Here is a 20,889-nt window from a genome sequence, read left to right as displayed (position 1 = left end):
CAGCTTATGGCATTGATAAGATGGGATACAATGGATGATACACAGTAAAATATACCCCTCTGCAAGTACTGGAAGATATTTGTCAGTTAGCATTGAAATAGAGGTTGTTAGATGTCGTATCAAAGTGAAAGCATTTCATTATGGTCTTTTACAAAGACTCTTTTCAGTTTGGTGCTCTTTTTAAGTTGAAACTTCTTGCATTATAACTATGGTGGAAGGATGGTGTGATACCAATCACATAATGTAGATAACAATGTAAGTGAAGTGCATCTGCTATTAATTGTTCTTGCTACGACTTTATTCGTATGCATAGCAATATGCAATGTTTCCTGGCAACTCTTTGGCGGCGTAAGGACTTTGAATTGGGGAGCCTGTCCCTGGTGATACTCGGCGACACAGCAGTCAACTACCTCTGTTTGCCAGCGGAGGCCCAGCGAGAGTTTTTGAGAGTGTGTGCCCGTGTTCTAATGCCCTCCCTGGCACCGGTCAGCCACAGGGGTTAATTCAGGAAGGGGCTTTTCATGTTAGCAAGCTAAAGTCTTTAAAAATGGCTTTTTGTCGAACAAGGCCTTAAGTCCCAGATTAGCGAACAACAATAAAACAATCCCTTATGTTTATTCCATAATACACTGTACAGCACGGTTTTACGGGCGCGCAGATAAACAGTTGCCAGGAGGATGCACCATTTTGCTTATTTGAGCCTGTTGTCGACAGGAAGGCTTAAAACTCACCAGAGAAACTGGTCATTTACAGCAGCTTACGGTTGGCAATCCTGAGTGAGTAGCACACACCGAGGGCCCTGACCTCATCTTCCAGAGAAAAACAAATTCAAGTTCTTCATCTCACTCTCCCTCTCTCTCTCTGTCTTTGGTCTTTCGTTATTAAAGTCTTGTCGTCAACAATACATTGCCATTATTCTCGCTGTGTAAGTGTTCATTAAGGGAGCTCCCTATGGAGCTCCACCAGTGGTCCAGCTGTTCAATCCTCACACACACACACACACACACACACACACACACACACACACACACACACACACACACACACACACACACACGCACACACGCGTGTGCACACACACACACATCACACAAACACACGCACACACAAAAAGAGCGAGGAGGCACGTTCAAATATAGCTCTGTTTCAGCTAGAGCTTTTCCACTCAGACAGAACATGTTCAACAGATGATCCTAAAATCTAGAATGTCTCTAAAGAGCCAGATGACCCACTGCCACGACAAAGTAGAGCTCATCAGATTTAACAACAAAAGACAGATGTTGAGGGGCAAAAGGTACCCAGGGAGACGTATTATAACACCAGCCAAGTTCTGCCAAAATGAGCCCATCCCTTTCATTAAGGCTGGGGAATTAGACTCTCTTTATTATAAGTGCTTCCCAATCTGATAAAAAGGGAAAATCAACTTTCCTGTGTAAGTGTGGTCGGTATATGGCTCTTGATATGCATGAGAGGGGATTATATGCTCGGATCTCAACAAAGCACAGGAGCAGAATGGGGATAAACTCCTCATATGTTTGAGCCCCAAGTTCAGGCCGGCGCTCGGAACAGAAAGTTGCTTTTTTTTCTCCCCCTCATCAGCGAAAGAAAACGAAACCGTACAAGGACACGCAACAAGAGGGCAGGGAGGTACAAGAGTAAGCGTGGTCTGGACAGAAGACGCACGCACTAAAACCAGGAAATATATGGTGTCTAATTATACTTCCCTGGTAGCTCATGAATCAGAGGGTGTTGGTAGCTACCTCTGGTCCTGTACTCTCTATGTCTTTCTCTCTCTCTCTCTCTCTCTGGTGGGTTTGGGACCTGGGGGTAGTGACGATGGTTCTATTACCTCTCCACCCCTCTCTCCGCTGGTTACTACGTTTAATTACCCCAGACAAATCCATCGGTGATTTGTCAGGCTATGCTGGTATCTCCTCCCTAGTCCCTCTCTACGCCCCCCCCCAACCCCCTACCACCCCCCGTTTCCCATCCCCTGTTTTAAGCTTCTGTAATGAATCACTAATCACAGAGCCTCTGACGAGCTTCCCCAGCCCATTATCCCCTAATTACCTCACCAGGCAGCCGCCACCGCCGGGCAGCAGGGGGCACTCTGGGTAAGTGATCTTCACTTTCGTTTTGGGCGCCGCCACCATTAAAGGAAAAAGCCACATGCCAGCCGATGCGGTTTGCATTAGGGGGGGAATCGACCTGTGCCAGTGATAACCGCGCCCCGGTAATCTGATCGTGAAATTTTTCTATCGAGGTGTTGTTGGTGAGTTCGGCTCGAGAGGTGAAGTGGAAATGTGACTGGAAAAAGCCTCAGGTAGAGACTCCTATTGTTTGCGAGTTTGTGTGTGTGTGTGAGGGTGTGTGCATGTTTGTCCGTGTGTGTGTGTGTCTGTGTGTGTGTTTGTGTGTGTGTGTGTGTGTGTGTGTGTGTGTGTGTGTGTGTGTGTGTGTGTGTGTGTGTGTGTGTGTGTGTGTGTTTGTCTGTGTGTATGTGTGTGTGTGTGTGTGTGTGTATGTGTGTGTGTGTGTGTGTCTGTGTGTGTTTGTCTGTGTGTGTGTGTGTGTGTGTGTGTGTGAGTGTGTGTGTGTGTGTGTGTGTGTGTGTGTGTTTGTTTGTGTGTGTGTGTGTGTGTGTGTGTGAGTGTGTGTGTGTGTGTCTGTGTGTGTGTGTGTGAGTGTGTGTGTGTGTGTGTCTGTGTGTCTGTGTGTGTGTGTGTGTGAGTGTTTGTGTGTGTGTGTCTGTGTGTGTGTGTTTGTCTGTGTGTGTGTGTGAGTGTGTGTGGAGGGGGGGTACTCTGGAGAGCTCTTAAATTGCTTGAGTCAGAGAGGACTATACGGCACTCAATCTCCTAACCTGGTCAGAGGACGCGGGTCTAAATGGTCCTCCAGAGGAACCCTGTGCCTGAGCCGGGAAATGAAACCTTAATTCGCTTTTTAGTCATTCTGCCCACTAAACTTCATCGAGATTTGGAGAGCAAAAGCAAGTCACTGCAGAGGACAAAAAGTACAGATCGAACCGCTTCCTAAATGGATGCAATAGATTTCTCCTATACATATCTCTACTAGATACAGAGTCCTCTGAGTATGTCTACCAGTCTTACAAAAATACGCCAGTTTGAGAGCTTCTCATAGTGTGTATTCTACAATGCCTTTACAAACCATATACGATACACTCAGGGTTAAATATTGATGAAAAGTAATATCATCAAAAAGGTTCAATTCATTATAGCCACATCATAATGGTGACACTTAAAAGAAGCATACATTATCTATAGGCCTATACAACAGCCCATCACAGGAAAGCATCAATATGTTTCCCCTTCAGCCCAAAGGAGACTTTGTGAAAAGGAATGGTGGTGTTTGTGTTAACACTCAACAGCAGTATTTCTTAGCGGAATAGTGACGGCCTACTAAATAACACAGGACCCGCATTTTAAAGAAATTCCCCTGACCCCCCAGTTAATTAAATAAGTGTTCTGAAAAACGCACTGCTTCTTTTGCATCTCACCATAATTTATTGTCACCAGTGGATCTGAAAGCCTGTCAGAAGTGGTTAGCTTCTCCAGTAAAAGTATTCCTTTGGATCTTTGCTCCAGGTCCTGCCCTGTGTCTACACAATTTCTTTCGATCCTCTTGTTTTTCTCCTTTTGTTTAGGTAAAGCGAGGGATTAGGCGAGATTTGCCCCCATAAAGTAGTGGTTTGATGGGGCTTTTATCCTCCGTGTTGCTAAAGCTGTGTAGCCTCAGGATTAGGGCAGCACAATGGCCTTCCTTGTGCTGGGGCTGCAGCCTGAAGGGGGTGACCAAAGACAGGGTCTGAGAAAGGGGGACGAAACACAACTGCCAGTTTCAATATGTCAAGTTCTGCTGTGGAGTCTGTTGACCAGGGGTGTTAGTAAGCTCCTTGCGAGGACTGATGCAGCCACAGGTTGTGTAAATTAAGTTTAGGCAAAATCCCTTCTTGTGAATATGGTCTCACCTCGGATGACACCACGTACGTGATGCTCTGGTGAGTTATGGCACAGTGCCTTCCTTAAGACGGGCAACAGGGGTTCGTTGCCAAGATGACAAGCTTTTCCAGAATTTGTTTATATCAACTATAATACGTTTTTTTTTTTTTTTTAAATACCCAAGGTACTTGGTGGAGGTTTCCTGACGTATACAGTTAATCCTATCATGTGTAATGGTATGGGAGAAAAACCTGCCAGCCAGCACTTGCTCACATTGGCCATTGGCTCTTATTAATTCTGAGGTCTGAACAATTTGAAATTTGCAGACACGCCTGAGGAAAACAATGCAGTCCATTTAAATATAACTATGTTTACATAAACCTGTTTTATAACCCAAGCGCACTTGTAGAGCCTACCAGAGTCATTTACTTCCAAACATGAACATTTATTCCAAGTTGTACAATAGAACTTAAGCCATTTTATGACTCTGCATACATTTACAACCCAGTCGTATTTCAACATAATGTCCCCTGTAATTCCAACTATTGATTTTGACCCTACGGCTCAGCATCAACACTTTTTCTGTTGCTAAAAATCATGTTAGAATTATGGCGCAACCCATCAGTAAAGAAAGACCACCTTGGCCACAGTTCCACGTCGTGAAGAATAATAAACCTGATTTGGACAGACTCAGTGTGCTAACCCTCTCAGTGGAATCGTCTCTCAAATCGCCCCTAGTCCTGACATCAAATAAGACTATACATCAGATACGGCTCTTGAAATACATTCTGAGCAGGTTTACCATTGTAGCCTATGGGTCAGTGTATAGGACATGAATACTAACATTAAATATTGCATGGGCAATTTGCTGTGTGAAAAAAATACATGATTTGTACATGTATAGGTGTGCTCGGGAGGTATATTTGCAGTGAGCAATTGCATATGTGTGTGTGTGACTGCATTTGTGTGTCTGTGTGTGTCTCTGTGTGTGTGTGTGTGTGTGTGTGTGTGTGTAAGAGAGAGACATTTGGTCTAAGTGTATTTGTATGTGGACATTTGCTTTGTACTGTGGCAGTGCATCAATGGTGGGGGAGTGAATGAAATAAAAGAAAAGAACGATGGTCCCTTTAAATCAGGCAGCTAATTCGGTGGAGGCACAAGAAAATCTTTACCAAGGAAGGTCCTGCTAATAACATGTCCAGTAGATTGCTTCTGGCAAGTTGCTTTGTTATTCTTGTCACCAGAGTCCCCAGGTAGCAGTCAATTTTAAACCATACATCAAAATGATTAATTTGCCACAAATGAGCACATGCTAGAATACCCTTGACTTGAAATAGGGAGGCTAAAGCCTTTTGGATCGGATATATAATGTATTCATGAAGTTGAGGAAATCGCATATTAACTGCTAATATGCGTTTATGCCCACAACTTTTCACTCGATTTCATAGACATGCTGTGTTAAAAATATTTTCCGGTTAGGATAACACAATTACTCCAGCTCAGATAGCATAATTAACGAAGCAAAAACGTCAAAGATTTTGTTCCGCTTCTTATTTACAAAACGAATACGGCTTGCTAATTCTGCCAAATATTCCACCGACGAGATGAATGGATAAATGCCATTCTGTGGGCCTACCATGAAACTGCGTCATCTCCTAAGGATGACTGAGCACCAAGACGGAAAATCATACCTAAAGAAGCTTTATTTGATTCACTAGAACAGACCAAATTCGGGGATTGACAGTGGAGAACAACGAAACTGTGAGCTAACCCCAAGGATATGTGAGATGAATTTCTGAAAACCAAGACCTAAAAACGTGAATGGTGGCTGATGGGAACGATTGGATGCAGGGCCCGGCAGGGCCAAACGCACACGCTGAGTGAGGGCCGGTTTTGACACTTGCCTTTAAACCCTTCAGATGCGCTGGACATTAGACCGCATTAAGTTCTGTAGAAAGCTGATTTAAGGAAGAGGGGCTGAGCGGAATTCCTTCTCGCTTTAATTGCTTTAGAAACGGTTCCCACAAAGAGACACTGCCCAGATTTACCTCCCGTTTAACTTCTTATTTCCATCGGTTCACAAGTTAATCCGATTTTTCTCCCAGACCTTAATACTCTGAGATATATCGTATGTACAAAAGGCATGGATGAACAGAAGGTCGATTTAGAAGAATGCAAAACTTCCAAAACAGATATTAATAATTTATATATTATACATAGCTCTAGACGAAAGGTTATTATTAGGTCTTTAAATTAAAGTTGACCAGACTCTTGTGTCTTGTCAACATATATGGTGGCAGTTGTAGAGCCAAATGTGATATATAGCTCAATAAAGCTAGACTACTTTTTATAATAGCTGAACCATTATGGTTCTCATTTTCTGATTTTTTTTTGTAGGTTAAAATAAATTAGCGACAGCAGCCGTGTAACGACAGGAATATATCAGCAGTTTTAATTCGCACTAGTAAACGTTAACGGTAAAAGTAAAAAGTAATTCATAATAAAATCATCACATTTCATGACTTATTTCATGGGTCATGAGTTGAACACGGCATGGTATAAAAATAGATAAAATGGAGAAATGAGTCAGGATACCTCAGCCGATGATTTGAATATACTGGTGCGGATGAAATGCCCAAAGATCACATCTAGTTTAGGATGCTTCGCCCTATCTCTCCGTTTCTTGGAGAATTTCAACAAAATATGCAAGCTTTACATTAAAAGGCTACTTTTCGCTGCCCTTAATTCCAGCCTAAACGGTTTTTCTCTGGGAGAAGAAATCTTTTCTAAAAACCTTGAAGAAGAGAAGGGCATTATTGTTTTAATCCTCTTACCACCCGTCATTTTAAGACAGTTTTTTAGAGGCTGAAATGGCGTCTTGTCTCCCCAATCCTAACCTAAATCCCTCTGGGCCGGGAGAGATTCTAAAGGCAGCAGCCTAGCATCTATTAGTGATCTCACCCAAGTCTTTCCAGAACCGTCTCACCATCAAATGGCGCGACAAAGTCCAAAAGCAAATACAATTAAGTCAAGTGTTATGAAACTGCCTTTAAAGCACAAAACTACATCCAAGTTACCCAAGACCGACATATGGTTACACTATTGTAAATAAACCAACATAGCCTACTCACCTGAATTTTAATGGGCTTAAAGTTAATATGGTGTGCTCACTAAAAAAAAGGAGGAAAAGTTATATAAACTTATTTGCTGCCTTCTTAATTACATCACAACATATAACAATAACTTCTTATGAACCCATACATGTTTTAAACATTTAGCTACCAGAAACATTACTTTTATTTTCTATAGACTACAAACTACGTACAATTATTTTTTTAGCAATGTTGTTGGCTTTTAAACCAAGATATACAAACGCATTCTGAAATGACTGATTGTGAATGTGCGGGGTTTTTTTGTGTGCATTTGTTTCATATAATAGCCAATTGGAACATATTAAATGCACTGTATCAAGTCACAAGCATGCGGGGGGAAAATGGGGAAACTATGTCATTTGATTGACACCTCCAGCGACCACTTAGAATCTAGTATGACCTCATAAGCGCTCCTTAAAATCCCTCCCCATACACTAACCAAATAGATGGCAGGTCGTGTACTCACCAACACAAGCAGACCGCAGGAGGTATCCGCACTTCAGGACAGTGGCATGCTTGCGTGAAGACAGACTTGGCTAACTTCAGTTGAGCGGAGATGCAGGACTAAACATTATCAATACAAGTAACTTTCGGGAAAACTGGAAAAGGCGCAACTCAACGGAAATCAGTGGACTTACCAATCGCGATTGAAAAGTATAAGGTAAGAGATGTAGCCTGTGCGCTTTTGGCAACTAAACAAAGTGTGAGATATGCTGTTTTTTACTGCTTAATGCATGATTCTGTTTTAGACAAACGTACAACGGTGTTTATTTATAAAGACAAACATTTAAAGCTAAATCAGTTTTGACTTTTTAAATGTCTATTTCTTTTTAACATTTTTAATTTGTTGTCACAACGTAATTATGTGTCATACATTTAAATACATATCGAGCAAGACGACTGAATTCTAAAAGGAATTGATCAAACGTAAAGCAATCACAAAGTAATGTAGCCAGCTAGCCTTTACTGCGAATCCACCTGCAGCTCATTTTATTTGTCCAGAACATCTTCGCGTTGTTTTTTGTGCGTAAATATTCAATATTTTGTGAAGCAACACTTTGATTCGGACAGCTTTAAAAGCTAAACCAGCCATAACAAAAGTTTTTGCCGGGCACATGAGTGTATTCAGCAGCCAATATATTCCTCGGCAGCACACAACGTGCCCGGAGGCCATTGGCCTCGCAGCAGCAACATTTATCCAATTTGGCCGCACTAACAGATTGACACGATAAATCCACACCAATTTACATTAAGATGCTATCATGATTAGCCAGAGGCCAATGGCAATATCCGCAACGAATACATTTCACAAGAGAGTATTCTGGTTAAACATACAGCCTCACCTCTTTGTTCTGTACGCAAGACACTGGGTTCCTCATAGCATTTAGCAGCTTGATAAAAAAAGGTAAAACCTATCAAGAAGTGTCAAGAGCACACACAGAAGCACACACACACACAGAGAGAGAGAAGCACACACACACACGTCCATGTCAGGGCTGATGATAAATTAATGGCCTCGCAGTTGAAACCTATTTGCACCTACATTAGACGCCGACCCAACTGGGGATCACCATGCATATTTCACAGAAGAGTTCTCATACATCTCCGCCACTATAAGCCTCGGGGCGGTGAAATTGGGTGCCGCTAGAAAGATTGAAAGAAACGGGTCCGATTCGGCTCAAGTACTTGGGGAGCAAAGCAAATGTTTAGCAAAGCACCTTCTGCTCAGGCGAATTAAACTATTCCCTTATGGCCTTCCTATGATCACACCTGCATTCTGTTAAGTAGGGACGGGCACACGCGCTCTGACATTTTGCAGGAGCACTCATGATTCTGTTCATAGGTAAAGTACTTAGAAGCACGTATTAAACATATACAGCGTGTTTTTTTACTGGTTTTATGAAGAAGAAAAAAGAAATAATCCAGAGTTCTGTTTCTTTTAATCAAAGGGCTTTTTGGTGAATTGTATTGCACTGGGCAAAAGCAATTTAACTTCAGGCACTGCTTGAATTCCAGAACACATCAAAATACCATAAGACTGATGTAAAGTGTCGTGATAAATAGTATACCTAACATTTTAATAGTCTATATTGTGACTTTCTCGTACATTATTTTAAAAATAGTTGAATTTATATTACATTTGTTGTCATTATTATTAGTGATCCTTGTTGCAACAGAAAAAAACGCAGTTCTTGCTTTTTACTCTCAGAACCAAAGGCCAAGTTTTAACAAAATGACCTGGACAAAACAGTAAATATTACATCTAAATGTGTCCACTGTCATTTTTCCAGGCACAAAATGCAAACCCATGAAATATCTTAATTTGACCAATTACCTATTGGAGAGTCACCCGGCTTTTGGGACAGGGTTGAATTAATTACCCCGTTTTCCTAACTTAAAGAATAGAAGGCTCTCCGTGGATAAATTAACATAGAAATGGGAATTATACCCTGAAAGAGAGGGATATGTCAAGGATGACAATAATTAGACATACATAGTTTAACCCCTAATATAATACTTAAAAGTAAAAAAAAAAAAAAGGAATAATAGCCCATACGAGATGTTATGGATTAGTTTATTAATTCTACAAACATAGAGCGCTGTAGGACAACTTGTAATTCACATAGATATAGCCTAAATACACCAATTTTGCCCTGAGCGGTTCCGGTTGGTTTGCGAGTGGAAATTTAAAACGCTTCTGTATCCTAATACATTCTTAATCATATCCTGCAGCAATAAGCTCTCTCTTCAAAGTTATATTCCCATAGCGATTGTAACTGGGGTTTATGGGCTGTTATGTACTATATTATGTAGTATAGCAATACAATTTATAATATAAACAACACGGCAAGGGGCCTAAACATGACTTTGTATTTCGTCAGTGTCAATTCAGTTCTACTTGGCCAAAGGTATATTACTACTATTATTATTATTATAATTATAATTATAATAGTAATAATAATAATAATTCTAATTATTATGTGCCGTGACTCCCTTTCCCTTACAGTATCGTATAATCAAGCGATACATTCAGTAAAACATTTTTTTTCAAAAATCTTTGCCACAGAATGTGCCAATTTATTCAAGTTATGAATAGTACAAAAACAGATTGTCGGCCCGTACACTGACACATTTTAAGATGTATCACAAATTCAATAATGTAGAGCGGCCTTGTCTGACTACACCGCCTTTTGTCCATTCATATTAATTCTACCCATTTATATTAATTCTGTCCATTCATATTAGATTTTCTGTACAATTAGGCACACATCTACACAATTATTCACGAGACATTTTTTTTAAACTTTTGTTTGTGAAGCAATAAACTGGTGTATAAATTGTACTTCATTTAACGCAGACTCAGAAAAAGATTTCAGATTAAGTTTGTTTTTAAACGCTAGTTTGTTTGTGTTGTCTGCGCTGCCATAGCCTACGTATGGACACCAGTCTGAGGCCAATGAAATGTGACGTAGCATTGTTTTCCCACTCCACAGTTCATCGTGACCAGCGACCATGCAGCATTACGGCGTGAACGGCTACTCTCTCCACGCCATGAACTCGCTGAGTGCCATGTACAACCTTCACCAGCAGGCCGCGCAGCAGGCGCAGCACGCGCCCGACTACCGGCCCTCGGTGCACGCGCTCACGCTCGCTGAGAGGCTAGCTGGTAAGAAGCTGTTGAACATCCTCACTCACTCACGCACGCCTCTAGGAAATAGCAGTACACTTCAGAGGTCAAACGCATTTAGCCAGCCCGGTGGAGGAAGTGTTATTTAGGTCCAAACAGCGTGTGTACAGGCAGGGGGCATAGTGCAAGCCGTCTCCTCAGGAATGTGTGTTATTTATTCGAATTTAATTCAGTTTCAGATGGAGTAAGATTGCTTAGAAAACCCTTGAACACATATAAATGGCTGCACACGCCTCCAACAATTTCACATTTAATTCTAATACAGTTGTACTTTACATTTAGTCTTTTATTTTTCTACTGTGTCTATTACAACAATTTAACGTCAAAAATATTTATAGAGGTAATGTTTTTACATCTATATAATCCTTCGAGTAGGGTTGGTGTCATGTGTTATATGACATTCACCCAATTGAATTAAACAAAAAACTGCAGAAATAAAAGGCAGGGTCATCTGAATCCTGTGTCCTTGCCCCCTAATTAAACGTGCCATCTTTCTTCTCTTTCAACGGCTGCACATTTCAAGACATCATCCTGGAGGCCCGATATGGCTCCCAGCACAGAAAGCAGCGGCGCAGTCGCACTGCCTTCACTGCCCAGCAGCTGGAGGCCCTGGAAAAGACCTTCCAGAAGACCCACTACCCTGATGTGGTGATGCGCGAGCGTCTGGCCATGTGTACGAACCTGCCTGAGGCTCGTGTGCAGGTATGGCAATTTCACCTCGCGGGAAAAGGGAACGAGAAATGGGGGAGAGGGAGAGGGAGAGGGAATTTTTTTTCTCATATGTACTTTTTGATAAAAAAATGTTCTCCTCAGTTAAAATGGACTGATAATTAGTTATTGCTCATTTACTTCTAAAATAATAGGAACACATTGTTGCTCATATTGTGCCATGGAGTTAAAATAGCCATAGATGCTTTGTGAAGTTAAAAGGTACTACAGCCCTGACAATGTATATAGGGTTATCAGTGGGCCCTACTAATTAGCCAATCACTAATCTCTAATTAGACAAAATGCCTGGAAAAGGGTGTATTCATACATCATGAATCAGCTTTATAAGGGTGTATTCATACATCATGAATGCTGTAATTTGGTATTTCTCACATTTCAATGGATAATAAAGCAAGTGTTTTCCCGTCAGGTGTGGTTTAAGAACCGCCGTGCCAAGTTCCGCAAGAAGCAGCGCAGCCTTCAGAAGGAGCAGCTTCAGAAGCAGAAGGAGGCATCAGGCGAGGGACCGTCGGAGGACGGCAAGGGGGAGCCTCCCTCTACCGCCACCACTGCCACCGCCACCGCCACCGCCACCACCTCACACACCGAGTCCCACACCCCACCTCCCCTCTCCTGCACCTCCTCCGTCTCCGAGGCTGAGCAGTCGGCGCGGCCCCAGACGTCTGAGCTCAGCGTGGAGGTGAACGTCACCTCCCCCGAGCAGTCAGGGAGCGAGTCGGCAGCGGAGGACAACATCGACCGGGAGGAGGAGCTCAAGTCTTTCAGGGAGGAGCCTAAAGGGGAGGTGATCCCGCTGCCTGGCAACAGGTCCCCCTCCTGTAAACACCTCAGCCCCAAATCAGGTGAGGAAGTGTTTTCATGTTTTTTCATGCAGATATCGTAATTTTATAGTCCTGTAACATTTGCCAAAAAGCCATTACTGTCCTCTTGATGGGGGGAGAACATGTTTGGGCAGGTAAAAATAACAGGCTTTCTGTGTCTCTCTGCTCCTCTGCAGACTCCCCACTCGGCTCTCCTGCCATCCCCTCCTCCAGCGGAGTCAGCAGTGGGCTCCCCCAGAGCAACTCGTATGCCTCCTCCCCCCTGAGCCTCTTCCGCCTGCAGGAGCAGTTCCGCCAGCACATGGCCGCCACCAACAACATGGTGCACTACCCCTCCTTCGACATGGGCACCCCACCCTCCTTACCCTACCTGGGCATGAATGTCAACATGGCGGCGCCGCTGGGCTCCCTCCCCTGCCAGTCCTACTACCAGTCCCTCTCCCAGGCTCAGCAGGTCTGGAACAACCCCCTCCTGCAAGCGTCCGGATCTCTCCCCAGCCTTAACAGCAAGACCACCAGCATCGAGAACCTGCGCCTCAGGGCCAAGCAGCACGCCGCCTCCCTGGGGCTGGACACCCTGCCGAACTGACTCCAGCGGGAGGGGGGGCCCCTGCCCCCGCCTCGCCCCCTGCCTCTGCAGCCAGAGGCAGCTTCATGATCACCTCATTTCTGGAACCGAACACTCCCTGTCTCTGACCGCAGGGCAGCCGCATGGTGATCCAGGATCTACTTCTGCTTCAACACAAAATATCCTCCGGTTTGGCTGATCCCTGGTCAGCCTGAAGTACCGTCTACAGCAGCGCGGTGCGGAAGGGCCCCACGGTTTCAAAACCCAAAAGCACTCGTTCTTCCCACGTGGATAATCATACAAAGACCAGCTCTGTTTCATGTGTACGTGCCACCTCATCTGTTTTGAGTGCACTGTAAAACCGTATCTAATGTAACCACGTACCCCGAGGAGGAATTTTAAAAGTCGAGAAAGAAGTTTATTTAAATGTGATAAAAACAGTATTCTGTTTGGCTTTAATGGAATGTTCCGCTCAGAATCTTTTGAGACTTAAAAAACACAGTGTTGTTCATCCATGGATCCATTGACTCATGTAAATATCTCTCGCTGTGTGCTCACATCACCCTATTTAGTCAGTGGTTCCCATGGTACTTTTTGTACAAAAAAAAGAAGAAAACAAGAAAAGAAGAAACTTTAAGAAGATTTAAGATATTTTTAAAATGTCACTTTGTGAATGTGTCCAGAGGCCGTTATGTATAGGGAGTCCCAAGACTTGACAAAAAACGCAGACATCAGCGTTGACATTGTGCACGTCAGGAGGAGACTGTAGTCACAGCATCAAAACAAATAAGTGAAAACCATGTTATGTATTTTGTCATTGTAGATCGCAGACATGTATACCTTGATTGTTTAAATAAATGTGAGTAATTTATCTGTTAAATGCAAGGGAATAAACCACAGTAATAATGAATCTCAACGCCCACGTGTTAAGTCATTTTAAAATTTCAATAGACTTTAATTCATGGATTTCACGGATTTTCTACACATTTAATTAATGATCTTAAGCAGTGCCTTTGAGATCATTCACCAGATTAAGTCATCATCCAGTGATGCAACATCCTGCTTACCGATATCAGCCTTGGGATTCAAATCTCTTGAGGAGCCCATTACTGGCTCTTATTAAACTAAGCTCATCTCCAGAGGGGACTTCATAATGACGCTATTGGCCATGCCATTCTTTTCAGAGGGGGGGCCGTGTTTGAAAGCCCCGGCCTGGGTACACACACAGGTTTAACAGCCTGTGAAATGCTCCATCGGGTGCTGTGGCCCCTTGATGTCCTGGCTCAGGGAGGGCTCAGGGAAGGCCAGGGCCACTGGAGGAGGAGGGCAGGGCGACCGTGGTGAGGAAGAAACTACTGAGGCCCGACAGATCACACAGCTGGAGACTTTAGGTGTGTGAATTCACCACCACAGCAGGGAGCCGTGGCCTACAGCACTCACAAACACACACAAATACACACACACACACACACACACACACAAATACACACACACACACACACACACACACACACACACACACACACACATTGAATCGCACATGTACACATATGAACATATGCACATACGCATGGACACACACACACACAAACACAAATGCACATAAACACGCATGAATGAATGAACACTGACACACACACACAGCACATAAAACACAATCTCATTCACACTTCTTCTGTTTATGTATTTAACACCTCTTTCTTGCCGTTCCACACTCACACACTCACACACTCACACACACACACACACACACACACACTCCCAAACAGGCAGTCAAAAGCATAGGTATGAATAAATGACGGGATGCATTAAAAGAGCATATTGATTCGTTTAAAACGAAGAGCTATTTTCACTGGAATGGATGCACAATTGTTCCAATTAATATAATTGCTTTTAATATTCTCTTTAAAATTATTTATTCTTGTATTTCATTTCATTCTAAAAAATCTGAAATAACCACAATATCATTATCAAATAAGTAAATTAGATACCTCATCTTTTCATTTACAAATTAGCATATTGTCCAGCACAAAATACTATTCCATATGGAATATAAAATTCAGTTGTTACAGACAAATTTTTCCCTTGATGTGTCCATGCCAAACTACACTCTCTGTCCCAATGACAACCTCTTAAAAGTTACCGCAAGGTATTTATCATCCTAAAGTAATTTCAGTCATACACAGCTAGTAACCATGGAGCCTCACGCCAAATCCAGAACTCTTAACATCAGATGCCTAACTCTAGGTACAGCCAGCTGTCCTCCACCCTAATCAGATAACACACTTTGCTAACACACTTTAGAGAAAGAACACACTTTGCTAACACACTTCACTTAGACACTTTAGAGAGACCACACACTTTACTAAGGCTACCCACAGTAAGGAGGGGCTGATATGTCTGGTGAAACCTTCACAGAATGCATCTTCTCAGATGTACTGTAGATGTCGATGAAGGACCTCTCCCCTATCATTTACTTAAGTCTCACCACACAGTCACTATTTTACCCCATCACACCAAACCTCTCTGAATGAATGAACCCGACACACTGCTGGTGCACACTGTGTCAGTTACTTCACAATGTGCAGGCGGATGGAGTGCAGAGGACAGGGAGAAAATAGAGAGAATAGAGAGAGAGGGGGAAAAGAGAAATGGAATGAGCAGTAAGATCACTCTCAAAGTAGGGATATATTTCACAGCCATCATGCATGCTCTCTCTCTCACACACACACACACACACACACAGAGACACAAACACAGACACAGACACACACACACACACACACACACACAAACACACACACACACACACACTTGTTCCCGGTACGTATGCTAGCTAATCCTGAGTGAGATGACTCAAACCCAGTGGCAGTAGCTACAGAGGGGCCGCCAGTCTTCCTCCTGCAACTCTCCCTCTCCCTCTCCCCCTCCCCTGTCACTTAGAGTTTGGCTGCACCAAAACAGAACGCTTTGCCATAAGAAGATTACCCAGGGTGGGGATACCGCTGGATTAAGTCAAATAGAATAGAGTGAGATAAAACTGAAGCCGCGGGAAAGGTCCTCACTGTCGCCAAAGTTCGGACACCTGTTTCTCCTGGCCACTTGCGAAGCCATCGTCACACTATTTATGCGTTTCGTTATTTTGTTTCTCTCCCAGCAGAAGTATCAATATGTTGAGCGGTTAGACGAAACCAGCAGGGAAAGGCTGGAAAAAGCAAGGGAAATGCTAAATGTATTAATGAGTGATATTCGGCATGGTAATTGCAAGTGTCTTACCTGAAAGTGTGAAAAAAAAGAGAGTGAGAGTGTGTGTGTGCCTCTGTGTGTGTGTGTGTGTGTGTAAGTGTGTGAGAGCGAGTTAGAGTGTGTGTGTGCCTCTCTGTGTGTGTATAAGTGTGTGAGAGCGAGTTAAAGTGTATTTGTCTATGGTGCTAAGTAGCTGAAGGTTTCCAGGAGCCCTTTGATGTGTATCTGGGCAATGCGCTATTAAAGGGATTTTCTGAGTTGACAGCTTGGAGAATATGTGGAGGAATTGCGATGCCAGTGGGCTAAAAGAATGCTGGAAACAGGATTAGGATCATATTCTGGCAGCGCCTGTCACTTCATCAATGGGCTAAGGTTCCCTCGGTGACAGCTCTCCTTTTCTGCGCAGCTAAAACCTTTAGTGGGACCATAAAAAGGGGTGAGAGAGGAGAAGGGGGGGGGGAGGAAAAAAAACAATGATTGAATAGTGTGCTATGATTTTTGTTCTAGGCTTGCTGAGAGAGCACTATGGAGGGAGGTCTGGAGAAATTAAAGGGGCAGTGCTGGGTTTTTAACCCAGAGCCAGGTCAGAGGTGGGTGGGGCTGACACTCTGCCAACCCCCCTACCCTCCTACCCCCACCCCCTGCTAAAGGTTAACCCAAATCTCTTTTGTGGCCCAGTGAACGTAAGCCTCCAGTGCAGTGCCAGTTCACACCGACGTGCGGCTGTGTGTGGAGGAGAGACTGTGACTTATACAGTTTGTGCACCCAAGGAGCGGACAGGCACTGTAAAATGTGCTATTTCATGACTGAAAGGCAGCAAGTGTATAATCCGCCCAAGCTAAATAAAAAAAAAGGTGGGTCGTCGCTCTAAGCACCTCCACAGTGAGGTGTAGTGTTTGAGACTCCTCACCCTGGTGTCTGTTGTTGATAGATCTTGCTGTGGGAGCTTATGGGGTACATTACTGAACTGTGTTTTTTTTTCCCCCTCCACCTTCTCACAAGGCTTAAGCGTTTTATTTGGGTCCGCCGGGACATGCTTATGTATCTGCTGAGCAAATCTAAAGTTAAGAGAGAGAGAAATGGAATGGAAGGGGAAGGTGGGGTGCGGGTTCGTCTCGGGGGGCCCTTGAGTCTCCGAAGGGGAACTGGAGAGGCTGATCCCGTACTTCATATGCATGTCAATGAATCTAAAGCCCTGATTTTCACAGAGCATGCTGTGGATTAGCATGCTGACCTCGCCATGTTGCACGGCCTGACATCTGAGATATGCCAATGGGTAACCATGAGCGGGGTCAAGGTCGTCATCGCCGCGCCAACGCTTCCCTCTGTTTTGCTTCCCCAGCAGAGGCAGCTGGGTAATTGTGATTCGCTGGGGATTGACTGACATTGCTAATGAATCACAGGGACCACTAACACCATTGTATCCTACCAGGAAGAAGCATAAACTTAAGCCACTTAATCCAAAATACAGGATTACTCCCTGCTTCAGCACAAGCAGTCACATAATTGTCAAACTTCTGCCATTTATTCAACTCTGTAACTACCATACGCACTCAGAGAGAGAGGGAGAGAGAGAGAGAGAGAGAGAGAGTCCCTCACAACAAAGCTGTGAACAAATAAAAGAGACTTTCCTCAGACTTTTCTGAACTCTAAGCCTCAAGGATCCCTAAGAGGAGAAGCAGAGCCAACAAAAGAGACTGTTCTGCAACCAGAAAAGAGGTTTGCTCAGGACAGTGAGGAGCACCATCCATATGTTTGTCACATTGAAATCCAAAACGCTTCTGCAAAAAGCCTTCCATTTGCGAAGGTCTTATGCTAAATATGAAACGATAGGAAATGATAAGTAACTGCAGAAGACCAGCATTACAGCGAGCAAAACAGGATTTACTGGTGGTGTACATGACCCACTTGCACACGGGCAGATGGGTCCCCCCTTTGAGCTGAGGTTCTGCTCAAGGTTTCTTCCTGTTAAAAGGGAGTTTTTCCCCTGCCCCAGTCGCCTTAGTGCTTGCTTCAGGGGGTTCAGACTCTGGGCTCTGTAAAGCACCAAGAGACAATCGTTTTTGTCCATTTTAATTGTTATTAAATCAAACTGAATTGAACTTGTGGTACAAGCATGTGGGACTGCATACTGTTAAAAGGAGAGTGGCATGATGGGTTGACATCCCATGGGGTTCTTAGCCTAACTAGCCTTCTTCACTCATTTGGGTAATCAGTCTTTAACTCAAGCAGATTGTGTCATAGTTGCATTATTTGTCTTGCACTTAATGAACTATTTGCTTTTGGGGATTCAGAGTGGAAGCAAGTGGCCGGTTGAGTGCTGTGTTGACACAGAGACCTCCTGGGAGGGCTGGAATGGGGGGATACTACACAGGTGTGATTAACTGGACACATGACCCATCTCTCTATATCATCTTTGCCCTGACAGCTGAAAATTATGAGTGAAAGCACATTTGATACAAGTCTGAATTTGAGCTTGTGGCTGTTCCTTTGTGATGCATTGATTTTTATCTTATTGTATGTCCATGAAATAAGGCAATTTATTTCTTAAATTCGTCTTCCTACGCAATCAGCAGAAGTGAAGTCGTCTCTATGGCCACTGCTGAGAAGGACTATGAGACCTGGAGCTGGGTTTGACACGAAGGCCACTCATCTCTCGCTCCTCGTTCTCGCTGAAGCATCATCCGTCCTGGCTCCGCCGCCAACCCAACTCTCCGGTCCGCTCACCCGTGCAAAACAATACTTCCACAACGGCCAAAGGAGTTTACGATTGTTGGCCACAAGTTATATAATTCAAGGAATTACAGACTGGCATGCAAATGTTTAAATCCCTCACACGACCCCCCCCACCTCTTTCCTCTCTCTCTCTCTCTCTCTCTCTCTCTCTCTCTCTCTCTCTCTCTCTTCTCTCCTTCTCCAACGAAGTGGATGAGACGGGCTGTATCTGCAGGCTTCACTCGGTCTCTTCAGCTTTTGTGTGGCAGAAACACTCTCCTTTCTCCCCCCGACTCGGGCGATAATCCTGACACGCACTGTCTGCATTTTTTACTGTACGTCTTTAAGCGCATTTGCACAGCATTTATCTCTCCAATGTAAACCAATTTGGTTATAAGGGCCGCAGGGCAAGTGAGCCAGCACAAGGAAGAAAAGAAACCTCAGACCTAGCAGATGCACAGTGGGAGCTGGTGACGTGGTGACGAGAGGGGGTGGGGGTGATGAGGGGCCACAAAGAGAGAGAAGAAGCGGAAAAGTCTTGCAGGGGTGCGGGGGAGGTTTGGACTGGACGGGGGGGGGACTTGTCCGGAGGGTGAGCTTTTCATTTTGAAGGATAAGAGACTCGGAAGCATCGGAAAAACCTGGATGAGGGAATTGTTGAGTCACAGAATCTCCGAAATCATCATTTATCGCCTAATCCCACCATACAGAGAGACTTTGAGTGTGCGCGCGCGCACGCACACACACACACACACACACACACAGTCTCCTGTGAGGACATAACTCAGTGTGTGTCGGTATGCCTAGGTCCCTGTATCAGCGGTCTCTTAATCTCTGGCTTGAACAGATGCAATGTCTTCTTTCAGTGGCTAGAAGAACAGACCACATCTCTTACCTTCTCCTCTCCTCCCATTACAAACTCCCTATATCCTCCCTCCCTCCCTCCCTCCCCCCCTCCCCTCTCTCTCTCTCTCTCTCTCTCTCTCTCTCTCTCTCTCTCTTTCTCCTCCATCGAGGTGTAATGGCAGGTGAAATGGAGCAGATTTTCCAAAGCTGCCAGTGTTTCTCTCTCTGATGTCCTTGTGAAAGTGGCTTCTCGGATGCATCGGGGAGAAAATGTCACTTTTATCATCTGGGAGCCAGGGGTCCTGCTGTGACAAACGTTATTACCTTCAGCCATTAGGACCTGGTGGCTCTCTGGCCCCTAAAAGGACACATTAAGAGAGAATGATCCTAGTTTAGTTGAGGGGATATCTTCCTTTATGTGGCCGCTCGCGAGCCGGGTGTGAGTGTCTTGCAATGACTTTTAAAGTGCCTTATCTTCTGTCCTGAGGTTGCAGCGAATGGAGAGTCCAGGTCTTTTATTAATGAGACGTTACATGACAGAGTTGCCGGCGTGATGTCTATTCTGTGGATCCAGCAGGTGCATCTACTGACTTGGGAAACTCTGCTTGACATCCTGGAACTTTTACTGAAACATAGACGAACACGCTCCGATCAGATGAGCACAGGAATGTTAAACGTGGTCACGAATTTGTGAATGTTATTAAAATCTACATTTGAGAGTCTGAAGGTTCTTCAAGAACCTAGAACAGATCCGGAGGTTTTTAAAGACTCCCCAGCAGGCTACCTAGAACAGATCTGTTGCGGAGTTAACATGAGGTGTATTATACTATTAGATTGAAACCTGATTCATAGTATCATCTTTAGCTCTTGAATAAAATGTAGTTAGATCGTTTTAAACCCTAAAAACACTTTAAACTCATTAGTGTTCTTTATAATTCTTCTTAATTTACCATTTACTAAATGGATCTCAATTAGTGAACAGCTCACAGAGGAATCAGTGTGTGTGTGTGTGTGTGTGTGTGTGTGTTTGAGTGTGTGTGTGCGCGTGTGTGTGTGTCTGAGTCATACACAATGACAATTATTTGCAAACACCACGGTATTTTCAAACCAATGGGCCTGCAATTAGCTCTACCCCCCCCCCCCTCCTGCCATCCAGACATTCTCC

At 44.0% G+C, this 20,889-nt stretch overlaps 1 protein-coding gene across 2 annotated transcripts; it reads left to right on the top strand.

Annotated features, from left to right (window-relative positions):
• Positions 1–6,584: 6,584 nt before the first annotated feature.
• Positions 6,585–13,079, top strand: dmbx1b (diencephalon/mesencephalon homeobox 1b). Of its 2 annotated transcripts, XM_031574457.1 has the most exons (5): positions 6,585–7,772; positions 10,606–10,778; positions 11,323–11,501; positions 11,938–12,370; positions 12,526–13,079. In XM_031574457.1, exons 2-5 carry the CDS (start codon positions 10,625–10,627, stop codon positions 12,936–12,938), a joined length of 1,179 nt encoding a protein of 392 aa, XP_031430317.1. In that variant the 5' UTR covers positions 6,585–7,772; positions 10,606–10,624; the 3' UTR covers positions 12,939–13,079. The 2 variants fall into 2 exon arrangements, with proteins under 2 accessions (XP_031430317.1, XP_031430319.1); XM_031574459.1 differs by having other exon boundaries at positions 6,585–10,778.
• Positions 13,080–20,889: the final 7,810 nt, after the last annotated feature.

Source organism: Clupea harengus, chromosome 10, assembly GCF_900700415.2.
Source record: "Clupea harengus chromosome 10, Ch_v2.0.2, whole genome shotgun sequence".
Classification (NCBI taxonomy): Eukaryota; Metazoa; Chordata; class Actinopteri; order Clupeiformes; family Clupeidae; genus Clupea; species Clupea harengus.
This window is presented reverse-complemented; position numbering and strand designations above follow the sequence as displayed.

Excerpts from the sequence above, each read along its gene's own strand:
- dmbx1b (XM_031574457.1), top strand. The coding sequence starts at position 10,625 with ATGCAGCATTACGGCGTGAACGGCTACTCTCTCCACGCCATGAACTCG. Across the intron at positions 11,502-11,937 it reads TGCCTGAGGCTCGTGTGCAG|GTGTGGTTTAAGAACCGCCG; the intron begins GTATGGCAATTT and ends TTTTCCCGTCAG. Across the intron at positions 12,371-12,525 it reads ACACCTCAGCCCCAAATCAG|ACTCCCCACTCGGCTCTCCT; the intron begins GTGAGGAAGTGT and ends GCTCCTCTGCAG.